The 25,340-nt window shown below is 32.3% G+C and overlaps 2 protein-coding genes, 1 long non-coding RNA gene and 1 pseudogene across 3 annotated transcripts; 2 read left to right on the top strand and 2 right to left on the bottom strand.

The window, feature by feature from the left end:
- Positions 1-73: 73 nt before the first annotated feature.
- LOC104779935 (B2 protein) lies at positions 74-2,603 on the bottom strand. The gene is made up of 6 exons (XM_010504367.2): positions 2,289-2,603; positions 1,432-2,019; positions 1,225-1,325; positions 1,048-1,131; positions 844-954; positions 74-542 (listed from the first exon to the last, which is right to left on the bottom strand). Exons 2-6 carry the CDS (start codon positions 2,006-2,008, stop codon positions 498-500), a joined length of 918 nt encoding a protein of 305 aa, XP_010502669.1. The 5' UTR covers positions 2,009-2,019; positions 2,289-2,603; the 3' UTR covers positions 74-497.
- A 7,733-nt stretch (positions 2,604-10,336) lies between these two features.
- On the top strand, positions 10,337-12,250 carry LOC104779933 (mitochondrial import receptor subunit TOM20-3-like). The gene is made up of 6 exons (XM_010504365.3): positions 10,337-10,554; positions 10,692-10,770; positions 11,111-11,280; positions 11,383-11,430; positions 11,712-11,804; positions 11,949-12,250. Exons 1-6 carry the CDS (start codon positions 10,459-10,461, stop codon positions 12,072-12,074), a joined length of 612 nt encoding a protein of 203 aa, XP_010502667.1. The 5' UTR covers positions 10,337-10,458; the 3' UTR covers positions 12,075-12,250.
- Positions 12,251-13,596: 1,346 nt separating this feature from the next.
- LOC147945454 (uncharacterized) lies at positions 13,597-19,684 on the bottom strand (annotated as a pseudogene).
- Positions 19,685-22,669: 2,985 nt separating this feature from the next.
- On the top strand, positions 22,670-24,169 carry LOC104779932 (uncharacterized). The gene is made up of 3 exons (XR_766610.2): positions 22,670-22,924; positions 23,174-23,240; positions 23,864-24,169. It is a non-coding gene; the product is annotated as an uncharacterized LOC104779932 (long non-coding RNA).
- The last annotated feature ends 1,171 nt before the right edge of the window (positions 24,170-25,340 follow it).

The raw sequence follows: 25,340 nt of genomic DNA, 5'->3' as shown, positions 1-25,340 counted from the left end.
ATTTATTTTAACTTCCGATCAAATCTATCATCAGAAGTGTCAAAAAAGAATTAATTTTGAAAGCTTGATAATATGCTCAAAAGTTCAACTTGTCATTTAGGACAATTTGTTTTCTCCTTACACAAGCAAACACAAACAGGTAGCTCACATCATTTTTTTTGGCTCTGTTTATAGTCTCTCTTTCTCTCTATATTCTTCTACATAAATCTTTGTTTCAAAAGAGTATTGAATCTCTCACAAACACAGATACACACTCACACATCAGACACGACACGAATGAGAGTAGTCGTTTATTCGGCAGAGCCTCTTCGCCCTTTTGCTTGCCTTAAGACCACACTTACTCTCATCCCTTCTTAGTAAATCATACATTTGGATCCGACTCTTAACTAAATCCCAAAAGCTTACGCTCTTATGGTAATACATATATATAGATAGATTTCATACAAAACCCCCTCACCCCTACGCAACGTGGCATTGCAAAGGTTGACTGTTTCGGCTTATGCAGAACCAGCTTGTTCGCAGAGGTCTAGCAGATCCAATGTCTGCAACAAACATCACAGTCAACACATAATCAAGTCTCAATAAAAGCTCTATATGTAAAGGATCATTACTCATATCAGTTGATGATTATAATGCTTTTACAAAAGCTTGAATGATTTACTTCCAGTTCCACGTTCCAATTCCACATGATGAAAAACAATATAGACTTTTTCTTTTGAAGAAGGTTACTATCACTGTTCAACGAGCACATGACTTTTGCTATCTTTTGTAATATGATGTAACCATTCAATCATGATTTATGCACTAATTTTTCTTGTTTTTGACATTTACATGGACACGCACCTCAGGAACAGAGAGCTCAAGGCGGAATTTTGGACCATCATAGTGGTGAAGAACTGGCCTGAAGGAGTCCTCTTCCAAGGCTTTGCAGATTTTCCTCACTCTGATCCTCACCTGTTACGATTTAAGGGAAAAAAGTTTTAATTGGTACAAGTAGCTCCAAATAAAGACTAAAACAATGAAAATCACTGTGAATTAAGTTTCAACCTGAGCCGGGAACCTTGACTCTCCTTTGCACTTTTTGTCTTCCCAAGCAGTAGCATCAATATTAGTACCTCCAAAAGTTGTTGCCTGAACCAGGAATCATGTCATGGAATAATTTAGTAAATGGTAGAATAAAAAAAAAACCATTGTTACGACAGAAGAAGAAGCACGAGAACAAACCTCAAAGATGCCATGAAGCTGGTGAGTGGTGTAGTTGTAAAGAAACAGGGGCAATCCAGGTGTTATTGCTCGAACAGAGTCTCTGTATCTTGGAGGTAAACCTGACAAATCAAACAACATTTATACGAAATGCAGAGTTAGCAAAACAAAATATTTACTTGCAGTCTGAATTTCAGTACAACACTGAGAAAGCATATTGGAACTTACCAAAGAGGTGACGTTTCATATCCTCCTGCATGGTATCATTGTTGCAAACAAAGATGTAACCACCAAGAACCTCGTTCCTTGGAAGCGTCTCAGAAGCAGGCAAGGTTTTAAACCTCTTGTCAACAGCCAAATTCATCATATTCCCATTATCATTACTGTTGTTGCTGTGTTTGTTGTTGTTGCTCATCTCCTTGTTAGCAACAACATTACCACTATACTTGTTGATTTTAGCGTTGTTACCTCCACTCTTGAAATCATTCTTCTGGAAAGCAGTATTCATATTGTAAACATTCCCTTGCATCGAAGAAGCCTTCCCCATGATCATGGGATCACCAAATTTGGCATCCAAGTTCAACATGTTGAAGTTAAGATTGTTGTTGCTGTCCTGGAAACTAAACTTGTTGTCATTATTAGGCCTGAACTCAGTGTAACCTTTGGAAAGATCAAGATTGTTCATCCTCTCCCCTTTCATCCTAGTTTGCTCAGCTAGCTTCGTTGCAACAGTTGACCATTTGTGATCCTCTGTTGCTCTCGACTGACCTCGTAACTCATCACCCAATTGCCAGAAACTGTCCATAATTCGTAAATCTAACAGAGACAAAAAAAAACAAAAAACCACCGAACAAATCCATATCAAATTCAAAAGCGAATGAACAATTAAATCGAAATATTTCAAATCTCAAAACCCTAATCATCAACTGAACACACAAACTCCCATCAAATTTCAAATCCATCATCCAAAACTGATCGGTAGATTTACAAAAACGAGATTTAGGAGCAGAATCTTAAACACTAGATTTAGGGATTATACAGAAAGATAAATCTCGAGAGAGAGAGAGAGAAGAGAGATTACAGACCTTTTTAGTTGCTTCTTCGTTTCCTGAAAATAAGGGGGGACGTGAGGATGAGAAACCGAAGAAGGAAACAACACGTCAGAGAGGAGAGGAGAATGAAGAAGAAGAAATGGTCCTCTCTCAATGGTTGGATTTGGGATCTGTATTTTATCACAACTCTCTTTACCCAAAGAGCCCTTTGTTTTCTCGGTTTATTACGTTGTTTTGCCATTGCCGTATTGAACACGCGTCATTGCCTCAGTAGCTTTCGAGTTTGAAAGCTCCAAACTTTGGATCCAGTTTTTTCTACCTATAGCTGGACTCATTCTCCACCGTCCGATTTAGTTGACAAAACTACCACTTGTATATTAGATTTTTCCTTCTATTTTTTTTTATTTGTTTGTCGTAGATATTTTTCTTTTTCGCCAGACATATTTTTTAGCATATTCGTGTTCAGTTCAGATATTTTATAATGTTTTTTTCTTTCTTTTGATGTGTATTAAATGTACCTGAATAATTAACATAATAGATTTTAAACTGCAATACATTACAGGATAATTTTTTTTTAAAAAATAATATTTTAATTTATTTTATATATTTCATTTGTTTTGTTTAATTAAATAATAATTTTGTTTGGATTGTCAATTATTAGAACAATAAGGGAAAAAAATACATAAATATATAATTTATAAGCTATTATCGGATTAAGTCACAATTTTACCAATGATTTAATTGTTTTCCAAAATTTTAGTTAAATTACCCTGATTTAATATGTCTAATATTCTTATATTAGTGGTATTGACCAAATAATTAAAGGAAGATTTAACCCGTGTTTCAAAACCGAATTAATAATATTTATATTTAGATTAATGTTAATTCAAACTGTCATGTTAATAACATGTCCCGCTATATAACAACAAACCGTCATATTAGTGGTTTAACCCGTGTTTCAAAACCGTCATATTAGTGGTTTTGGTTGTGTGTTCTGTTTCGTTTGTGAAGTTGGTATTTATACATGGAAAATGCTTGATGAGCAAGAAGTTTACGATCCGTAGTAATAAAAGAAAGATTTTAGTGTTTTCCTATTTGAGTTGAGAACATTATCGCAGAATAATATTCACTTTCTTAACACGGTATATATTATATTAAATGTTTTTCTTATGCTAAAGTTAAATATACCCGATTATTGAGTTTTTAAAGTTGGGTTCTCGTTTTTATGAACTTTATTAACGTTATAATAATTATTGCGATTGTAATCATTTGTTACTCAAACTCGGCTGTGTCATTTAAATTTAAGAGATCATACAGTCTCGAAAATCTATTAAAAGGTTTGGAGATTTTTATGGGATTAAAAATTTAATGCGTAGAATTGTTTTTGAAAAAATCGAAATGTATAGATGTTGTCAAGCTATTTATGGCAATAAATGTATCAAATTAGGTTGATTTAAATAGTTCCATTAAATGAGTTTCCAGGAATTGTTATTTTAGGAAAATAGTTAGGGGTTAATGTTGTAAATAAAACAAATTAAATAACCAAAACTTCAAGAGCATAACACAAAATGTACTTCAAAAATAATAATATAGATGAATGTTGTCCTAACCAAAATCAGATTATGGACATTTTTGAGTAAATAAATATATCCACCTTTAATGGTTACAAGACTATAGATAGGTTTGGTATGAAATATAAATTTTAACAGTGGGCTGTGAGGATTATTAATTTTTGGAAATTTATGTAAGTTTTTCTTGGTTGTTTTGTTGGTATTTGATTTTTTTTTCTTTGTTTGTTTTTTTCTTTGTGATAACAACTTTTTGTTGTTTTGTTTTATCGTAGATATTTTCTTTTTGGACAAAATTCAAATATTTTTTGATACTCACTTTGTCTCAGATTATAAGATATTTAAGTTTTTTGTTCCATTTTATAATATTTTTTTCAAATTTGAATATATTATTTATTTTTTATCTAGCATGTATGGTCATTTGTATTTTCCTGTCTTTTTTCTATTAGTTATTTTTTGAATAAATATTTTATAATATTTTTCTATAAAAATAACAAAACATTTATGATTTCTTAAACATTATGCTTTTAGCTAGAAAATCTAGTAAAATAAAAGAGAGTGAGTAGGGTTTTTTAGATATTTATCCAGCAGGGATATTCAATTAGTGACATATTAAAATTTTAAATTAATTATATCTAAACAAGTAAACATATCTTAACATTTTTAATGAATTTTTTATTAATGCATTTTGTTGTAAAAGTTCCCCAAAATATTCACATCTTTAAAATGGATGTTGATTCTACATTATAGTGAATGCAAACACCACATCATTTGTTTCAATATCATTTATCTCTTATTCTTATTTTTAACAGCAACAATGATTGTTTTGCAGTTGTCTTTCATTTTGGTTTGAGTTTGTCTCAACTTGTCATGTTATCTGAAGAGTAAAATATAAACATATATATGACGCTGATAAGAGTAATTGTAGTTCTGGCTTTCTAGTTTGATCGTATGGATGCATGTATTAACTATATAGTATATTTAAAAGAAAATAAATTTGACAAAACTTTGTGTTGGAATCATTTTGAGTAAGGTACCTAATTTTATTTATTATTTCTACTAAATTTATCTTGTTTTTTCGTAAGATAACTAAATATGTCTATGAGCTGGAACAAAAAGCTGAGAGTTTTGTAGAAACTCACCCACTCTTTCAAGAACCACTCTTTCATTTTAGCAAAAAGAAAAAATTGATGTATTGTTGTGGTTTGTACATATGGAGAATTTTTTTGAATGCATAAACATTCTAATATACTTTCATTGCTCAAATTGTAAAAGGAATGGCAAATTTCATAAAATTATCTATAAATGAAAATTTATTTTCTAAAATTCAGATACATAAATGTCTATATTTTTTTTATCTATAATTTGATATGAATTTTGTTTAATTATCTTTGCAAATGCATTTTGTAAATACTTATTTTCAATGTAAATTGACGCTCATATTTCATATCTTTGTGATAAAATTATATTTCCTTAGATATTATAATTATATTTACAATGGATTTAAATTTTGAAGAGTATCTCTAACCTGGTTAAATAGATACCATATGCAAATGTTTTTGGCTAGATATAGAATTACATATACATGTGGGATAACCTGTTACTTCTCTCAAACTTTTTTTATAATTATATTTCAAAAAATTCAATTGGTTGTTACACAAAGATCATGTCTTCCTTTGATTGCACAAAATCTGATCAAAACGTCTATATTGCACTCTTGTTGTAATCAATACAGTAATACAAATAACGTTAAAGTTGTTATCACATTTGTAGAGTTTTGACATTTATTTGTAAGCTTCATCCAATACATCATCTAATAGATGAACTTTTTTTCACACTCTGTTGATCACGATTTGATGATGTACTAACTAAAATTTGATGTTCTGGACTAGATGAACATTTAAGAGTAAATATTCATTTTCAGTGAGATATTGGAATAATTAAAAAAAATTAAAATTACAAAGTTTTTTTTTGGTAGGGAAATTACAAAGTTTATGTTGAAATACTATTAAAATTACCCAAAAATGATCTAAAATCTTACTAGATTTATTTAAATAGATTTTGAAAAGAGATTTTAGTTTTTAAAATTATTGTACCCAAGTTATTATTAGAATCAGTCACCCATCCATATTTTATTTTAACTATATTAAATGATAATAATAGGTATTTGAACTAGTTGTAACGCGCTGTACTCAAAATATGTTTCAAAATCTTCATAATACACGTGCCTACATTGTAAGTTAACAAAGAAAGCATATACGAATAATTAAATGATTAGCTAAAATAACAAGTAATATGTAGAATCGTGATAAAACATTTTCGAGGAAAATAATTATTTGTTATCATAGAAATGATCCCACATGATATAACCAAATTAACGATTTTTGCAATATATGTGACGATATATACTACTTTTTAGAAACTATGCATGGGTCATGGGTCACATGTGATGACCATTATTACTAAGTTAAATTGTAGTATCACTTTTTCCCGTAATTGATTCTAATCACCCACCTTCAACGGGTGTAGTTGATTAACCATCAAACTTTAATTAGGAACATATATTTAAAGTAATTAAAACAAACCAGGTATTATCATTATCCATTTAGGTATTTGAAAACAAGTCTTGTTTTAGTATCTAATTCTCGAACCTTTTAAAATCCAGTTACATGCGTTTATGTTTTAAAATATTAGTTTGATTCGATAACTTTATTATTAACTATACAATATGGCTTTCTTTAATTGTTTCGGGGAACATATTAATCTTCTTTCATGTGATGCTCTCTACCTTTTTGCAAACCTCTTATCTTCTTTTAATAAATTATTGTTTCCTATCTGTGATTTTACATGTGGCAGGTGAGATTAGTCACATTGCAAGCTCAGAAAGCACTTGTGACTAAGGAAATATTCATAATTATATCTTACACTTTATTCCATATATAACAAAAACTATACAATAAGTTATTTGAACAAAATCTGATAAAATATTTGACAGATTAATTGTCATTCGATAATCTATATATATATATATATATTTTTGGAGACATTTATGAAATAAATTCTGAAGTTTATACATATCTACAAGCATGCTATTGGCATTAATTATTAATTTGTTTTTATTTAATTAATTAATATTAAGTTTCTATTTTTAAAACAAGATTTCTCATCCTAAATAAATTTCCAAAACGGAACCACTCTTTTTAACATTAAATATTAAGTTTATAATTAATTTAATTAATATTAAGTTTCCAGTTTTACAAAAAAATATTTTCTCTATACACAATTTTCCTAAACAATCGGTCTAATCATTAAACGAATTGATTTTCGATCTTGGAAAAAGATGTGTGGCCGAGATTTTTGGTCTCAACGTATTTAAAACTAATTTTTACTTTCACGAGTTTCGTATTATGAGTTTTTGTGGACTAAAAATCTTTGAACATGTTGTCTGACCCGCCTAGCATGGCGGGTTTGGACAATAGAACCAACACTAAAACTATTAGTTTATCTTATATATATTATAGATTTGTAATCATAGTTTTGAAAATTAACTTATAAATTATTTAATCTATGAACTACAAAATATTATACATACTATGACACATTCTTAATATTCCAAAAAAAAATTAAATACACATAAAAATATACACTAACATATATACTATATAGGCATATATATATGTTTAATTCTAGAAAACAAAACAAATCTAGAATTTTATATTCTATCTAACAAAAAAATTAATGTAATTAAGTAATACACTTTATAAAACGTAGGAAGAAGAAAAAAAATTCTAAACAAAATTCTAAATTAATTAGACTAAATTTAATTAATTGAGAATCTGAAAACTAAATAAATTAAAAATTATTATTTAAAATACAGTAATTTATAATTTAGTTCTGCGGTGTACCGCGGGTGAAATCCTAGTTAGTCTACATAAGGGAAGAAAATAAAACATTTAGAGCACTACAAAAAAAAGGTTGTATTAAATCACTTATTTTACATATTTGCATCATGTATAATTGATGCAAATAAGTTTTACATCATTTATATAAGTGATTTATGATTTGGTGATGCAAATATTTTGCATCAGTTTAAAAAATATTTGCATCAATTATTGTTATCGATGTTAAGATGTATCACTTGTAAAAAATGATGTTAAGTTTTGTATCATTTATTATAAATGTTGTTAAATTTGTATCAATTAATATAAGTGATATTACTATTTGTAACAATTATTATAATTGATGTTAAATTTTTGTATCAACTAGAAGTAGTGATGTAAAAATTAATGCCAATTTTTATAATTAATTTCCAATAATTATATTATTTTCAATTTTTAAATATAATTTTCGTATTACTAATTTATTTGATTAATAAAACATATTTTTTAATAATTATTATATTTTGAATAGCAAAATATTTTTTATTAATCATTATAATTTGAATAGCAAAAACAGTTGAAAATATCTATTAAAATCTCAATAAAAGTATATTTAAATCTTTACTAATTACATCACCATCAAATCTTATTCAAACCCTAGTAAGATACATCATCATCTACTTTTTATAGAAAAAAAATAGTGATATGATCCAAAATTACAATTGAGCAATGATTCCTTCCGCGTTTATGAAACACATCTTGCTTTTGTTCCATGTTACTCTTGCGGACATTATTCCTTCATCTTGAAAACGGTTTCTTCTACAATAGCTATGCCTCTTCTACATGTAGAATAATGATTGTAAGTTGACTATGGCAAAGGATCATTTGAATTATCATGGTGCTTGTGAATATCTTCATACTACAAAAAACAAAAAAAATAACTATATCTCTTGAATATTGTTTGATATAGAAAATATTATTTGAAAGTATAAGAATACCTTTACATTATCTTTTCCCAAACCATGTAGGAGTACATACATGTCAATCTCCTCACTGTTTACAAAATCATGATTAGAACATAAACAAAAACTTATAACAAAGCAAAATATGAGAATGAGGGTAATCACAACCTTTGAGATAAATGGAATCGAAGCTTCGACATATGTAGATTTATTGATGAAATTGAGAAAGTAAAAACCTCCCAAAAAATAAAAAGAGCATGAGATGGAGAAGAACTAACAGTTATAAATTAAGTGAACGTGAGATTGAAGAAGAAAATATTGAGGATCCCTCAAAAAAAAAGGAATGAGTTAATTAGTTATTTTTAAGGAAAATGCCATTTTTATTTTGTGGTAAAATATTTAAAACATTTATTACTTGTTTAAAAGAATATTTTTCACATTTTCTAAAATGGAAATTGAGGATATACATGAGATATATAAACAAAATTCGAAATTGTGTTTATTTCGGAACCATAAACAATTTTTAACAAAAATTTATAAAGATTTAAGGTTTTAATAAATTAATTGTTATTATTTTGTATTTATTGCCAAATCAAACAGTGTATATACGGTAGAAAGAGTATTATATATATATATATATATATATTATTTTGTAAGTTAAAAAAAACCTAGAATGTAATTAGATATTTAAATAGAGATTAAAAAAACTGAAAATGATTAAAAACTAATAAATTAATATATTTATATATTTATATTCATTTTATTTGTTAATGATTATGCATGTTTGTTTTATTAGCTTCAAATTTCTTAACTGATACAAATTAAGAGTAAATAACATCAGTTCATTTAATCGATATAAAACAATTAAATAGCTATATGGTTTTTACAATCGATGTGAAATCATATAATTAGCATAAATTTTTATTGATGTAAATTTGTATCAATTATTTTAAGTAATGTTAGTATAAATTATAAATTATATCGATTGTTTAAGTGATGTAAAATTATATTTTGTATCAATATTTTAAAGTGATGTAAATTAATATCAATTTATATCAATTTTTCTGAATTGATGTAAATCAGATTACTTATGGCGTCAGTTATTTGAATTGATGTTAAATGTTATTTTTGTATCATTCATAAAAAAGTAATTCAAATTTAAATCATTTATTTATTTGATACATTCTAAACTGATGCAACATGCCTTTTTTTTTGTAGTGAGGAGGTTATTGGTTTTATTATTTTAATAGATTTGGAAATCCAAACAAAAATCATGTGTTTTTCAATTATTGATTTTAAAATACTTATCAAAATTATGTGTTATTGGTTCTATGAGTTACAAATACTTGTTAAAATCTCATGTTATTCATTTAATGATTTGTTTTTGGATTTCAAAAGTATGTTTTAAATGGATTTGAAAGTGTAAAATAGAAGTATTCAAATCCAATGATAAAACATGTTATTTCAAAATCCATGTGTTTTGATTTTTAGAATTTCCAATTCCATATGCATTTAAAAATCACCTCTCCAATAACACCTAAATAAATTAAGGTTTGCTTAAAACTGCGAACAGTTTCGTAACAAATAGTTGAGACGGCACGAAGTTAAGAATCTGGGCTTTTACAAGCAAATACAAGTATTACATCTATGTAAAGGCCCATTATAAGCCCACTATGAAACGCTGCGTTTCGTAGTGCCGCTTTCTGATCTTTCGCTGTGCCGAATAGGTAGGTAGGTCTGAGAGAGAGAGAAGAAAAGGCAAGTTTTGTACGGAATACAAAAGCTTTGAGAAGCCATGAATACTGATGCTGAGTTCGGTAGGTTGCTATTGTTCGAACAAATTCGTAAAGACGCAGAAGAGACCTACAAGCTTAACCCTTCAGATGCCGATGTTAGTTTTCTCTCTTACGCTTCATGATTTCAGATTTAGTTTTTGTTCTTGTCCGATTCATGGAATCAAAATCAAAATCAAGGGTTTTGATCTCTGCTTTGTGATTCAATGGTTTTGGTTTTTTTTTTTTTTTGCAGAACTTAACGAGATGGGGAGGAGCTTTACTGGAGTTAGCTCAGTTTCACAGTATCTCAGATGCAAAGCAAATGCTTCAAGGTGCTTTTTTTTAGTTTCCTTAGGTTGCTTTCGTCTCATATGTATGCTAATATGATTTGATATAGTCACTTAAACAAATCTGCTTAGGAATCTTGATTCTTGAACATGGTTGTTAATGTGTCAAGAACTTGTAATCATAATCTTTAGTTCTTAGTTCAATGTGTCGAATGGCTCGGATGTTTTAGGATTCTTTACACTTTCTAAAGATAGGTTTCGGCTTAGGGATATAATTATGATTATAAGTGTTGTTCTGAAACTTGGAATTCCTGTCTGATGATCTACGGATTGCTTACCATTTGATTTTTGATTATTGTTTATGTGTGTGTGTGTGTGTGTGTAGATGCCATCACAAAGTTTGAAGAGGCTTTGTCGATTGAGCCAAAGAAAGATGAAGCGGTTTGGTGTATCGGGAATGCATACACTTCGTTCGCGTTTTTGACTCCTGATGAGACTGAAGCTAAACAAAATTTTGACTTAGCTGCTCATTTCTTTCAACAAGCTGTGGATGAGGTTAGATTTTGCTTTCCATTCAGAATCATTGTTGATTTAAACTGATCCTGTTTTTTTGGTTTCTGAGGTATTATGTTAAAAACGTATCTTTGATCTTTACAGCAACCAGATAATCCACACTACCTAAAATCACTTGACATGACGACCAAGGTACCATTTTTTACCTTATACAGTAGTAGAAACCATCAGCCAGTTAAATTCATGTTCATTTTGCCTCTAAACCATATCTCAAAGTTTTGTTCTTTAATCGAAGTTCTTCTCTCTAAACCTGTAAAAGGGAATATTGCAGCTGTTCTTCTCTGTTATGCTAAGTTTAGGCAAATTGTTTTCCTCATAGGAACATTGCAGCTGAATTGTGCTTTTTGCCTCTAAACCTCATCTCAAAGTTCTGTTCTGTAACCAAATCTTTTTCTATTTTATGCTACGCATAGGCTCCACAACTGCACGCGGAGGTTCACAAACATGGCCTAGGCTCACAACCAATGGGTGCTGTTGAACCTGCTGCAGCGTCTAGCTCATCAAAGGTATTATCCTTTTATATTTTATTCTCATCATCTCATTTCCTTTTTTCAATACTTGATGAGTGCATCCAATGTATAAGATAATATGAGAAGAGACGTTTGAATCTCATGATATATCATGTTGTTGATGTATTTTCCCCAAAACAGGTAGTGAAGAATAAGAAAAACAGTGATGCAAAGTATGATATGATGGGATGGGTGATTCTAGCCATTGGTGTTGTTGCGTGGGTCGGTTTCGCGAAAGCTAATGCGCCTGTGTCTCCGCCTCGTTAAGTAGACGCAATAGGAGATTTTTGCTGGAGTTTTCAGTTTTCAAGGTTTTGACAGTTAGTCTTGTGTGAAATTTTTTAGACACACCCCACCTGAAGCAGAGTCACAGTTATAATGCTTATTATTCCAACTTCTAAAAACTTTTTATTATTAAAATAAAAGAAAATGTCTTTTGAATCGATGTAGATTTTAAATTTTAGGAGATTTTAGCATTTCGATAAAAATTTATGATCAAAATGTGCTAGCACATTTCAAATGGTGCTAACTTACATAATCCAGCTGCACCCACAATAACACTAACCACAATTGAAACAAAATTATTGTCACTTAATTAACCAAGTTTAGTGTTTTATTCATTTCTCATTATCTTAAGATCATGCATAAGAAATGTAGATGAAACTTGTACAAGGGCAAAATGTAGATAAATGCGTGTGTGCAAAATTGAAATCAACAGATATTTATAAGTTAAACCCTAAAGATGCCGATGTTAGTTTTATCTTCGTTTCATGATTTTCAGATAATGTTTTGTACAAAAAGGTTTTGCTAGTTTTAGTTTGGGTAAAAACCCGAAAAATACGTCATCTATTTTTTTTTTGGAAGTTTAATACCTGTAATTATTAAATTGAAAGATTAATACCTGGTTTAATTTCAATTGTTCTTAAAAACCATCGTTTAATTTTTTAAGGAAGATCGATGCTTACGACTTAACGAGTGTTAAATCTAATAACGGAATCGTAAACCATAGTTAAAAGATTAACCCACGTGATTATTTATAGGCAACGAAAGACAATCTTACCCTCTTCTTCTTCCCCTACTTCCCCTAAATCGATTTCACAAGTCTAAGAACCCTAAAAGCTTTAAAAATCACAAAATCAAATCAGGTTTGAGAGAATGAGCCAAGGTCCAGGGTCTGATGCAAATTCAAGCAAGAGCTGGGGTCCTCTTTGCACCACTTGTGGTAGAGTTACGACTGTTGCAAAGTGATGGACCAATGACAATCCGGGTAGAAGGTTCTATAAATGTGTTGTTCATGGATTCTTTAGGTGGGCAGATGAACACTCACCATATGGATGGCAAAAGGTGAGCTTACTAGAGGCTAGAGATGAGATCAAGCAGCTGAAAGAATCTCTTAGGGCAATGAATGAAAAAAGGGTGAGTGGTTCGACAGAGGATGAAAAGAAGAAGAAGCTCGAAAATTCAGTAATGGCAGCTATTGAGAGGGAAAACATGCTTCGACGGTTCATCTTGCTGTCTTGGGTCGGTTTCATTGTTGCAATTGGGATGATTCTTGCAATGGGGAAGTAGGTTATGTTGGGGAGGTTTCATTGTTTTTGTTTTCTGTTTACCTATGTGTGTTTGTAACTCTCATCTTATCAATGAAATCCAAAAAACTTGTAATGTCATTCATCTGTAGCCGTTAGTTTGAACAAAAGTAGGATCCTACCATCAAAAACAAACAGAATCCTACGAAAACAAAGACAACACCCAACCAGAAATCATCCTACAAGTGAGTTTAAAACATAGATTAATCTGACTTTTTCTCAGGTCGCCAAACATCAAACACCTTATCAGACCAAGGAGACATAAAAAAGACCGGCAGTTTTGGAGCATCGTCGTCCTTGCCACGACCCTTGCCACGACCCTTGCCATGACCTTTGCCTTACGTCTTGCCACAACCATTTCCACGTCCTGGAGGACGACCACATGCACGTCCTGTACCACTTTTTTTAGTTGCTGGTGGAGCACTTGAATGCTGCGGAACTTCTTGGTTTTGTGCAGATTGACTTTGTGCAACAGGTGGTGTCGATTGGCTTTGAGCAGCCTTCCACCTCTTTGGTGCATTGTGGATGCTCCAAGGGTCATCATTATCCTATAACAACCATGATATCACAAATGTTATAATAAATCAAATATCATCATTCACATTGTTATACTAAATCAAACTATCATCATTCACTCAGTCAGATTACTTACCAGACTTTTTCGTGGTCTGCCCCTTTTGCGTGGAGGAGGTAAATGGACTGTTTGTTGTTTGCAGGTTTCCTTATTGTGACCAATTTGCTTACAATTGCTACAAGTCATAGTTTTACCTTCTCTTGTAAGCTTAGTTGGATTAGTTGATGATTCACCTGGCTCCTTTATCCTATTAAACTTCTTTGGGCGTCCTCGTTTTCTTCTCTTATCAGGCACTTCAATTGGTCCTTTGCCCGTTTTCTGCCACAACCTTTCACCATTTACAGGTTCTATGTTCTCCTTATATGTATCTTGCCAGACATTTGTTTGTAAATGTCGATCAACATAGCTACACATAAAACATTACATTAGTCTTATGGGTCACGATCTTTATTAAATATGAAGAAGAAGTTCGACGTTACTTACTCTTCTGAGTCACGATTGTGTTATGTGATGACATAGATGGCATGTGGACAAGGAATGCATGTGAGCTTCCACTGGTTACAAGCACATTCTCTCTGAAGGAGGTTAACACAGTAGCTACCAGAACCCTCTAGCACCTCATACTTGGTCTCACCACTTTTGAGGACTGAACAAAACTTAGCTGACTTGCAGTTGGCTTCAAGTATCTCCATAATTTTTGGAGAAAACCACGTAATACATTTCTTTGTCTTACCGGACAGCTTAGCTATGCGCTTCATGGATATTCTCCTGCATTCCTCAAGCATATTAATAACCGGTAACTTCCTGGCATCCTTGATTGTTTGGTTGAAACTCTCAGAGAGATTGTTGCAAACATCCTCACAGCTAGAATGGTAACTGAAAAAAGCCATGCACCATGCACTCGGTTCTATTTTCATCAAATCCTCAGCTGCAGGTGGATCATATACTTTCAAAACTTCCATGTTATAAGTGAAATCCCCTACTGTTGCACTGTATGCGATAGCCCAGAAAAAACTCTCATGTGTGTAGTCACCATAAACCTTCCTCCAATTGGCATATATGTGTCGAGCACAATGCCTATGCTCTGCATTTGGAAGCAAATTCGCAACTGCATTGATTAAGCCCTTCTGCTTGTCTGACATAACAGCTAGAATGGTAACTGAAAAAAGCCCTGCACCATGCACTCGGTTCTATTTTCATCAAATCCTCAGTTGCAGGTGGATCATATACTTTCAAAGCTTCCATGTTATAAGTGAAATCCCCTACTGTTGCACTGTATGCGATAGCCCAGAAAAAACTCTCATGTGTGTAGTCACCATAAACCTTCCTCCAATTGGCATATATGTGTCGAGCACAATGCCTATGCTTTGCATTTGGAAGCAAATTCGCAACTGCATTGATTAAGCCCTTCTGCTTGTCTGACATAACAGTCAATCCATCGCCAACTCCCAAATCCAAATCATTCTTCAGCTTATCAACAAACCAAGGCCATGAATCATTGTCCTCAACTCTGACTATTGCCCAAGCCATAGGATAAATCCTATTGTCTGCATCCCTTCCAACAGCTGCTAGGATCTCACCTTTCAATTCCCATTTCAGAAATGCTCCATCAAGTCCTATAATAGGACGACAACAATTCTTCCATGTTCTTCTTAGCGTCGCAAAACAGACCTAGAACTTGTCAAATTGTTGCTTATCACTAGCCTGCGGAATGGTTACAATCTCTATGTGAGTACCCTCGTTAGACCTCTTCAGCTCTCTCTCGTAGTCCCACAACTTTGCAAACTGTTGTTTCTGTGTTTGTATCACCAAGTCAAAAGCGATCCTCCTTGCTTTTTGGCAAATCCACTTAGAGACTGAGATTGTGTACCTCATCATAATCTCATCCTTGATGTCAATCCAACTCAAAGACGGCCTTCTTCTTGCTTCTTCTCTGAATAACCTTCCAATTACACCCTATTTCAACATCCTTGCTTTCCCACTCACGGAATGGTTATGGATATCAACCAATGTCTTCACTGACCATCTCCCTACCCGCTTATCCACAGAACAAAAGATCTTCCAAGGACATTTATCATGTCTGCAAACCGTCGCCAACTGTGTCTGACCCCATTTACAAAGCTTTACATCATAATTCATCTTCAATACATATCTTAAAAGCTGATCCTTGAACTCCTCTCCATTACGAAACATCTGCTTAATCCACAAGTAAGGTGGCTTATCCTTTGAGTAACTAGCTCTTGATACTTCTCTTTCATACCGGTCAAAAGCATCCCATTCTTCATATGTGTCCATAGCAGGTTCCGGACGCTCAGCATCCATGCATTGCCTCTCAAATTTTTCCTCCTCTTCTTCATGCACAACATCTTCTGCTGCCTGACGAGCAGCTTCTTCCTCAGCTTCGTAACGAGCAGCTTCTACATCAACCTCTCCCTGATCCTGTCTCTCAGATTCCCTATTAATCTCTTCGTAAAAAGCACTAAGTAGAGGATCATGCTCACCCCCAACAACTTCTTCTATAGGATCTTTTCCTTGATCTTGTCCTTGCTCCTCATCAACATCAGCGTTTTTATCTCCTTCAATCTCTTCATCAGACATCTCAGGCACTTCAACATCACACTGCTCACCAGGTTGAGACAGAGGGAACATAAGAGAGGGTTGAGACACAGCTTGTGGTATGAATATGTCGACTTCGCCACCACTCTCAGCTTCAGCACACAACTTCCTAATCCCACTATCTCTGTCTGTTTCGATAACTCTTGCTGCAAACATGTCTTCTTTTGGAAGCTTGTACCATACTTGTTCTACTATCCCCGATACTTCATTCTCAGCGCAGAACCTCGTCGAAGATTGACCAAGTCATCAAGTTTGGATCAATTAGCATCACTTTATACACTTCTCCTCCAACATAGAGAAAATACCCATCATTGAACGTGACATCTCCTCTAAAGTGAATATTGAGTTTGATTTGTTCGAATCCACTGAAAAAATAAAAAAAAACAAAAATTTCATTAGCCATCAAATATCTAATGGGATCCCAATATATAATTGAACCCTAATTCAACACCCAATTAAACCCGCTTTAAACACCCAAATTGACTCGAACCCTAAATCCCCAAATTGACTCGAACCCTAAATCGCAACCCCCACGGACCCTAATTCAACATCCAAAATCGATTATATCCCCAATCGAACTCGAACCCACCCTAAACCTTTAATAAAGACCCAGTCGAACTCGAAACCAACTCGAACCCTAACTTGCGACCCCCACGAACCCTTAGTCGCGACCCCCACGAACCCTCAGTCACGACCCACTCGAACCCTAAACATTGAAATTGCAACAAAAAAATACATACCTCACCTCTCTGTAGTTATCGCGTCGTACCCTCCACAAAATCAAACGCTCTCTGTAACAATCATCGCATTCAACGGATTTAGGGGTTTTGCTCACGGTGAGAAGAAAAAATCCGTTTTAGGGTTCTAGACTTGTGAAATCGATTTGGGGGAAAACAATAAGGGCAACAGTGTCCTTTAGTTACCTCTAATTAACCACGTGGGTTAATCTTCTAACCATGGTTACGATTCCGTTATTAGATTTAACACTCGTTAAGTCGCAAGCATCGATCTTCCTTAAAAAATTAAACGATGGTTTTTAAGGACAATTGAAATTAAACCAGATATTAATCTTCCAATTTAATAACTACAGGTATTAAACTTCCAAAAAAAAAATAGATGAACATATTTTTCGGGTTTTTTTCCGTTTTAGTTTTGTTCTTGCTCCATTTTTGGAGGAAATGACTCCTTCCCTTGGTTTGATCTCTGTTTTTGTAATTCAAGGAAGGTAATTTAAATAATTATTACTCCCGGTAACTTTTTTTTTCTTTTGGGGTAGAGAATTTGATGAGATGGGGAGAAGTTTTACTACAGTTTTCTCAGTTTCATAACGTCTCCGGTTCAATATAAATGATTGTGTATTTTTATTTTCTTTTTTGGTGGTACATGTTTGCTTAATTTCGGTGTTGAAGTTGGTGCATTTTGGATTACATAACCATTATAAGAATCTTGATGGACATTGCCATTAAAACAGACTAGCTTGAGAAAAAGGTACGGAGAATAGTCGAAAATACTTGTGTAATTGTTTATTTTATTTGGTTTTCTAAAATCGTTTATTTGTTCAGCCAAATGATTATATTGGCTGGTCCAATCCGCTGATGTTTTATGGTAACTTCATAAACAATGAGTTAATATTCACCGCCCAAGCGATTTCGGGAAGATCATTTATTCACCGCCCAAGCGATCTTCCCAAAATCGCTTGAGTTGATATTCACCGCCCTAAAGACGGGTCGGATACAACGTGTCAACACACGCTATCCTCGTGCATTATCAGATCCCTCATGCTTTTGTACTTCTTCATGCACCATGCTTACGGAACCTCCATGCCTCTAGCACTTATTCCTAGCACTGCACACACGTCGGCTCGTCAGCCATCCTGATCTACCCGCATTCCGCGCCCGTAGACCACCACACAACTACAAGGAATTCTCCTTGCAGGACTCTCTGCGGCTCACCCGCATCTACGTGCCCTTGACACCTATCTCCTCACACATAAGCACTTATTTTACCTCAACAAAACATGCATTAACACAATCATCAAACAACACACATAAAATAACCATTTTAGTTCAATATCCAACTCTAAGATACTAGTTTTCTTTCTTATACTTTATGAAAATATATTTATATACTTATAAATATTAATACACTCAACAAACAAATACGGTTACTTATAATATATGCAACTCGTAGATATACTCAGTTTAACCCTAGACTAAGCAACTATCCAAACACATCTAAATATGTAGAAGACACCAACTAGTCCTCACCTTAGCCACATGAATCACATCTTCGGCTTAGCACTTCCAACAATAAATTCCGCTTTAACAACAATCTCGGTCTGCGACGGATTATCATAACCGATCAAAGACCATATCCATATTAATAATCCATTAGTTCGTCCCAAAGCAAAGTCTCATCACTTATGCTTATGGTATTTCCTTCGTTTAAATTAATTAGATCAGAATCTAATAATTTAATATACCACAGTTTAATCCTCACGATCGCAACATTTGGTTTTATGAACAATCTCAGCTCTCGGTCATACTATTAATTATAACAGATTAAATTCCTTCCGGTTAAGAGATTAAACCAGCCAAATATAATAAACACCACGTTAAGGTCACAATCCAACTCACGACTCATGCACGTACGTTCGATAATCAAGTTTCGGTTTAGTTGGTTTATCCTTCCGGTTCAATAATTAACAAAACACAACAACAAAGACAAGGTGCAGCCGATTACCTTTCTCGACAATTACTCTTGACAAATCTGATCGGCGGCTTGACTTCGATACGGCCATTAAAGCTTACAGCGGTTAGGTCCTCATGGCTCAACCATGAAACAACATAACAAATCAAGGATTAGATCTACAACGACGTCAGAAACTTCCGGTCCAAGTTACAAAACAATTCTAGGGTTTTCTTACCCATAACGGCCTCAACGATGGCTACGGCTGCTCCGGTAACAGCGGCTGACATCTCCGGTGACACACGGTGGCTAACTGACCAATGATGGTGTTCGACGGTGACTAGCGAGAACAACAGGTCCGTACGGTAAGCTTCTCCTCCACGAGACTCATCACCACAACAACGTCTCTCCATCGTTTCCTTCTTACCGACAACAACACCAACAACAAGAACACACTTAAGCTTTCCAAGACTCAACGATCAAGTTTCTGGTGTGTTTTTAGGGTTCATCAACTCTCCTCTCTTGCTAAACAAGGACGGCGATATTAGTGTACACACGTTAACACAGTTAAACACTACAACCCTTGTCGTTTTTGTGACTTAGCTCTTCTTGGGCCTTAATGGACTGAACTAGGGATCCATAATAATACAATCTAAAATCCGGGATGTTACAATTTATCTATGCTCTATTCCATGTTATTAATTATCTACGCTTTATTTACTGTGTGATACTAATCATTTATCAATGCAACACTATTCATTGTACAGTAGGGTAAAAATGATGTTGATGGAAGATATATTCACACGATGCTGTCAGTAATAAGATTACTACTAGGTATCAACCCGCATTATAACAAAATATGTAAGTGAAATATTATAAAATATTATAGTAAAATTATTATTTGAGATTTAAGATTTTTTATGTAAAACAAAATATGTAAGTGAAATTTATTTTTCGTTTATTCAAATTTGCGTTTATTTTTTGTAAAATACGTTTCACCCATGAAATATTTGAACTGGATTTTAATTGCTGCTTAAATCTTTGATTTTTTAACATTACCTTATATTTGTCAATGACATATTTATGTAAATGATAATGAGATGTAAAGGTATTTATGAAAAAAAAGACACAAGAGCTATGTGACCGTGACACATCAACTTTTTGTGAGAATGCTTTTCTATTAATATATAAGGGATTTCCTAAAGATGATGATAAACATTCTTAAATACGAGAATGTTTTGGGAAACAAATACATCGAGAAATGCAAGTTATTTCATGTCTTAATTAAATATATATTTTATATGTTATATGTTTTTAAGTATTCTACCTATCCTTCTAATGATACTTATCAATGGCTCACAAAGCATCGAAATTGGATGGAGCAGTGACATCCCTTCATATGATCCTAAAGTTCAGTTCTTAAGGATCCTTGGTACAATAATTTCAAGTGGAAAATAGAAGAAGTTGCTCAAAACCAGATTCACTATTTTTTAGATGAATTGGATGTGAGAGCAGAACGTTTATCTGACCTTCAAAAACACTGCATTGCGTTCTATAGATGATTACTTGGCTGTGAATATAGTGAACAAATTTGGAACATTGTTTTTTGCCGTTTTGGTCAACCATCTCTTATCTTTGCTGAATGGTCAGTTTTCATCTCCTGGATTTCAAATGTGTCACCAAATGTTTCATTAACACTCTCAAACCATGATTTTTTTTTGGAAGGAACGCAACAACCGCTTTCACAAGTCACAACAATGTTCCTTTTGGTATATACTATTTATATTATTATAATAAGAAAATAAAGTAGTGATGATAAGTATATTGTTATATATGGTGACTCTGGCGAGATTGGTCTTGTATTGCTGGTATTAGTTTGTTCCTAAATAACTAGTGTTTTATTTATTTAAATTAGATTAGAACGTGCGGTACACCGCGAGACAAATTATTTATAACTAAAACATTTAAATTATAAGTTGTATTTATAAGTTTAAACCATATAATACTGAAATATAATTTATTTTTACATAATATTTATTAATCAATTTAATTAGATATGTTTATTCTTGGATACCGATAGTGTTAACAAAATAATGAAATGATGTTTTACTCGTTTAACACCAAATTAATAATATTTTAAATTTATATAAATATCAACAAAACCCGTCTTGCTATATAACTCTGTCCCGAGATATTTTAACTCGTACTATATAATCTTAATTTTTAATATTTATTGTTTTGTATTGTAAATATTAGATTGAGTTGATATGTTATTTATTAAGGTTGTAACCATTTACATTTTATAAAATTGGAGCTTCTTATAAAGTTTAAATACTTATAATACTTAGAATTTTTTAAACGGTTGAGTATTTCTCATATTTGAAGTTTCGTAAAAGTTTAAATATATTATTAATATTTTAAAGGTCTTCTATATAACTTTTTTAAAAAGTTTAAATATTTATAATATTTATAATTTTCAGAAAAGATAAATATTTAACTTTTTAAAAGTTTTAAATATTTATAATATTAAATTTTTAAAAAATCTTTAAAATAAAGAACCTGAATAAACCAAATAAAAGTCTTTTAAGTTTGAATGCCTGATAAATCAAGCTTTCTACTCATTTGTATAATGAATCATTTTGGTCTATTTTATAGTATGACTCTGAACTATTGCCCAATTTTTTTAGGTGATGTGAGATATTATACCCGTATTTTTTATTCATCTATTGAGTAATATATGTCCGTTTTTAAAAAAATTTATTACATCATTTGCAGGAAAAAATCACAATTTTTATTAACTAAATATATTATAAAATAATTCAAAATAATTTAAATATAAATTCAAATAAAAATGAAAGGAAATCATATATTTATGTTTGAATGAAGTACAAAGATTTCCTTATTTTTTTAAATCTTACCGAAAATTAACTTTGAAATTTTTGGTAACTAATATTAAAGTCAATGCATTAAATGTAAAAACTTTCCAAAAAGTATTTTTAAGCAAAAACTGCTGCAAAAATATTAGTATAGATATGAGCTTGTTGTGAGAAAAATCTATACAGAAGAAAAGGGAGACAGCTTAGCCAAATGGGCTCTCTTTTTTTTTTTTTGGTTTAACAAATGGGCTCTCTTATATCTAAGTATTTTTAAAAGAACTTTTTGTGAGTTTAAAACAAAAGTGGTACCATTACAATTACAAGATTATAGAAACATCTATCTATTACTTCTTATTTTTGTGTAAAATCAGACATATATTAGGGCTGTTCGTTTGGTCATCGCAAGTACGTGCGGTTGTGGCAGACGTAAATATAGCTGTTCGTTTAGTCGCCGCAAGTAGCTGCAGCATGACACAGCGGCAGACGCAGTGTTTTGCGGTTAAAAATTTTGGACGCTGATTAAATCCGATGTCAACCACTAAAAAATTGCGATGTATATGGTAAATGACAAAAATACCCTTGTTTTCTTCAAAAACTTACAAACCCACCAACCCTAAATGAACTGTCGTCTTCTTCGTCGCCGGTCGCCACCATGGTTCTACTTCCTTCTTCTCTAAGCTTTGCCATCTTTATCTCTCTCTGGGTTTGCTAAAGCTCGGTGAACAACTTCTCTATTTCATCCTCTTCTCTCTTCGACCCCCTGTTCAATCTGCAAAGGTACAATTTCTATCTTCACTCTCTCTCTCCATCTCCCCATCTCTCTATCGCTTGGCTCACTAGTTACAAAATTGGTTTTGGAATTCTGGGTTTTTGAACATCGGTTTTGGAATTCTGGGTTTTTGTCTTGTCTCTTAGTGTTTGTGTGTGAGCAAATATGTTTTTTTTTTGTTTGAATTGTTAGTTCACTTTAACACTAGAATTATTCAAATGAAAGGTTCTAAAATTGATGGTTGCTTGGGTTTATAGGTTTTGCCTTTTAAGGTTCAAAGACAAGTCAGATTTGCTCAAGTCTCGATCTCTTTTCTTGGCCCAAGTTAGTACCCTTTTCTCTATCTCTCTCTCTCTGCTTCTTTGCTCCAATGTTGTAGATACATAACTAGAGTATTAACAAGCATAGCCAATAATTTTACTGTTGTGCTCTCACCTCCACTACAACTTAGAAATCTGAAAGTTTAGTAAGTAAGTTTGATTCAATCTTTAGGTCAGAGAGACCCCTCATATGAGAATAATAAACGTTGGTATTTAGCTGGATGTATATTGTAAGTGATCAAGAACAAAAGAAAAGTAATATCAGTTTGTCGCAAAAAAAAAGAAAAAATAAGAAGGGTAATGGCAATAGAGCAAGAAAACCATAAACAGTGAGAAGCGGATCAGTTAGAACTTAGTGAACTTGTTAATGGTTGAATAGTATTTGTGAACTTGTTAATCAGTTAGAACTTAAGTTAGAACTTAGTGAACCATAACCATAACGTCCATTCATTACGTTTTTTCCTGATCAAAATTTTGTTGTCGTCTGCATCACAACAGAAGAATTTAGTAGCTTTATGGTTTCATTCCATCTGTTTTATCTTAGTGTTTGGTTTTGATCTGTGAATGAATTCATATGATTTTACAGTTGTTTAACACTTGTTTGTTTGGCTTTTGATGATTTTTCAGGTTACAACTCAAGTGTTTTGAGAAAGAAGATATCTAAAAGCGTAAGGAGAAAGATATGGCTGTTGAAGCTGCTGTCAAATGGACCAAGCTCTTGAGAAGAAGAATAGAATAGTAGAACAGATGTTGGAGCGTGAGCATGCATCTAGTGTTGAAGATAAGATTATATTTTTGGAGCTTAGAACTAGAAGGAACCTTGATGATGTGTAGTGTTATGAGAGTTTTGGTTTTTGGTCACACTTTATTTGGCATTTGATGTGTTTGTGTTATGAACGATTAATATGGTTTTTAATGGAAAATTTATGGCAACTCTTATATGGTCACATTTTATTTGGTTTATTATTTTTGTTTTAATTTAGCTCATAATTTATCACAAAATATGTTGTTATAATTATAGATTTAACTAAAAAAATATTACTAGCAAAATAAACATTTCTTATGGTTGTAAATATATTTAAATTATATCTTGTTGATTGAAAATATAATTATACAAATTTACAAAAATAAAACAAGAATTAAATGTAAAATTGCCGCATCATCTATGAAACGAACACAAAACAAACGGTAGCGGCTGCAGCAGCGATAACAGTAGCAAAACGAACATATTTTATGCGGTAGCGGTAAACGAACAACAACTAACGTTTGCCGCAGTCGCAGACGCTACCGCTGCCGCTTACGATAATGAAACGAACAACACCATTGTCACTGAAAAACAAATTTATTCATTTTAAATTGATGTAGATTTTTTAGCTTTAGGGTTTGGTTGGTTGGAGAGTAGGACATTTTACAATTTATAAATCACTTACAATTTGTTTAAAAATTAGAATTAAAGTTTTTAATTATGAAACAGATGTTGAAAGAATTGTGAAAAACAACAAGAACAATCCCATGCTTATACTATGCTATTGCTTTCGATGATATAGCGCCATATTTCTAAATTCCTTATGATACCAAAAAAAAAAAAAAAAGCTTAAGAGAGATTAAAATACACCTTTGAGATGAAGGATAAAAATAAGAAATAATAGTATTCCTGCAATCACAAACACCGGAGCTTGTTCTTGGGCTTTATGTTGAATCTTTTCAGCATTCATGTTTAAGAACACCAACCCTACAAGCCCTATGAATATTAGCATTATCCATCCTTTGCTTATAGTACTTTGTTCTGTTTGACAATTACTACTTTTTAACGAAGTTTCTTCCCTAAAAGTTCCCATTAACTTCCATAATCCAGCTACACCCACAATAGCACCGAACACAAATTCTGCCATTCTCTTTGTGTATTTGTTTGTTTTTCTTGAAAGATTTTTATACCTCTTTTTGTTGTTGCTCTATATACCATGGATTCAAGAGCAAAAATGATTAAATGATATTAGGTTTTAAATTAAATAATTTCTAATTCAGTATTTTTTTTTCATTTTATTAGATAATCCAAAATTAATGTAGATGGATTTTTTCAAGAAAATAATTTATTTTGTGTATA

Source organism: Camelina sativa, chromosome 4 (assembly GCF_030686135.1).
Source record: "Camelina sativa cultivar CO46 ecotype springtype chromosome 4, ASM3068613v1".
Taxonomy (NCBI): Eukaryota; Viridiplantae; Streptophyta; class Magnoliopsida; order Brassicales; family Brassicaceae; genus Camelina; species Camelina sativa.
This window is presented reverse-complemented; position numbering and strand designations above follow the sequence as displayed.

Bases quoted from the DNA above. Each gene is read 5' to 3' on its own strand.
- LOC104779933 (XM_010504365.3), top strand. From the start codon at position 10,459: ATGAATACTGATGCTGAGTTCGGTAGGTTGCTATTGTTCGAACAAATT. The intron at 10,771-11,110 runs GTGCTTTTTTTT...GTGTGTGTGTAG, and splicing joins TGCAAAGCAAATGCTTCAAG to ATGCCATCACAAAGTTTGAA. The intron at 11,431-11,711 runs GTACCATTTTTT...TGCTACGCATAG, and splicing joins CACTTGACATGACGACCAAG to GCTCCACAACTGCACGCGGA.
- LOC104779935 (XM_010504367.2), bottom strand. From the start codon at position 2,008: ATGGACAGTTTCTGGCAATTGGGTGATGAGTTACGAGGTCAGTCGAGA. The intron at 1,326-1,431 runs GTAAGTTCCAAT...TTGATTTGTCAG, and splicing joins TATGAAACGTCACCTCTTTG to GTTTACCTCCAAGATACAGA. The intron at 955-1,047 runs GTTGAAACTTAA...AAATCGTAACAG, and splicing joins AGTCAAGGTTCCCGGCTCAG to GTGAGGATCAGAGTGAGGAA.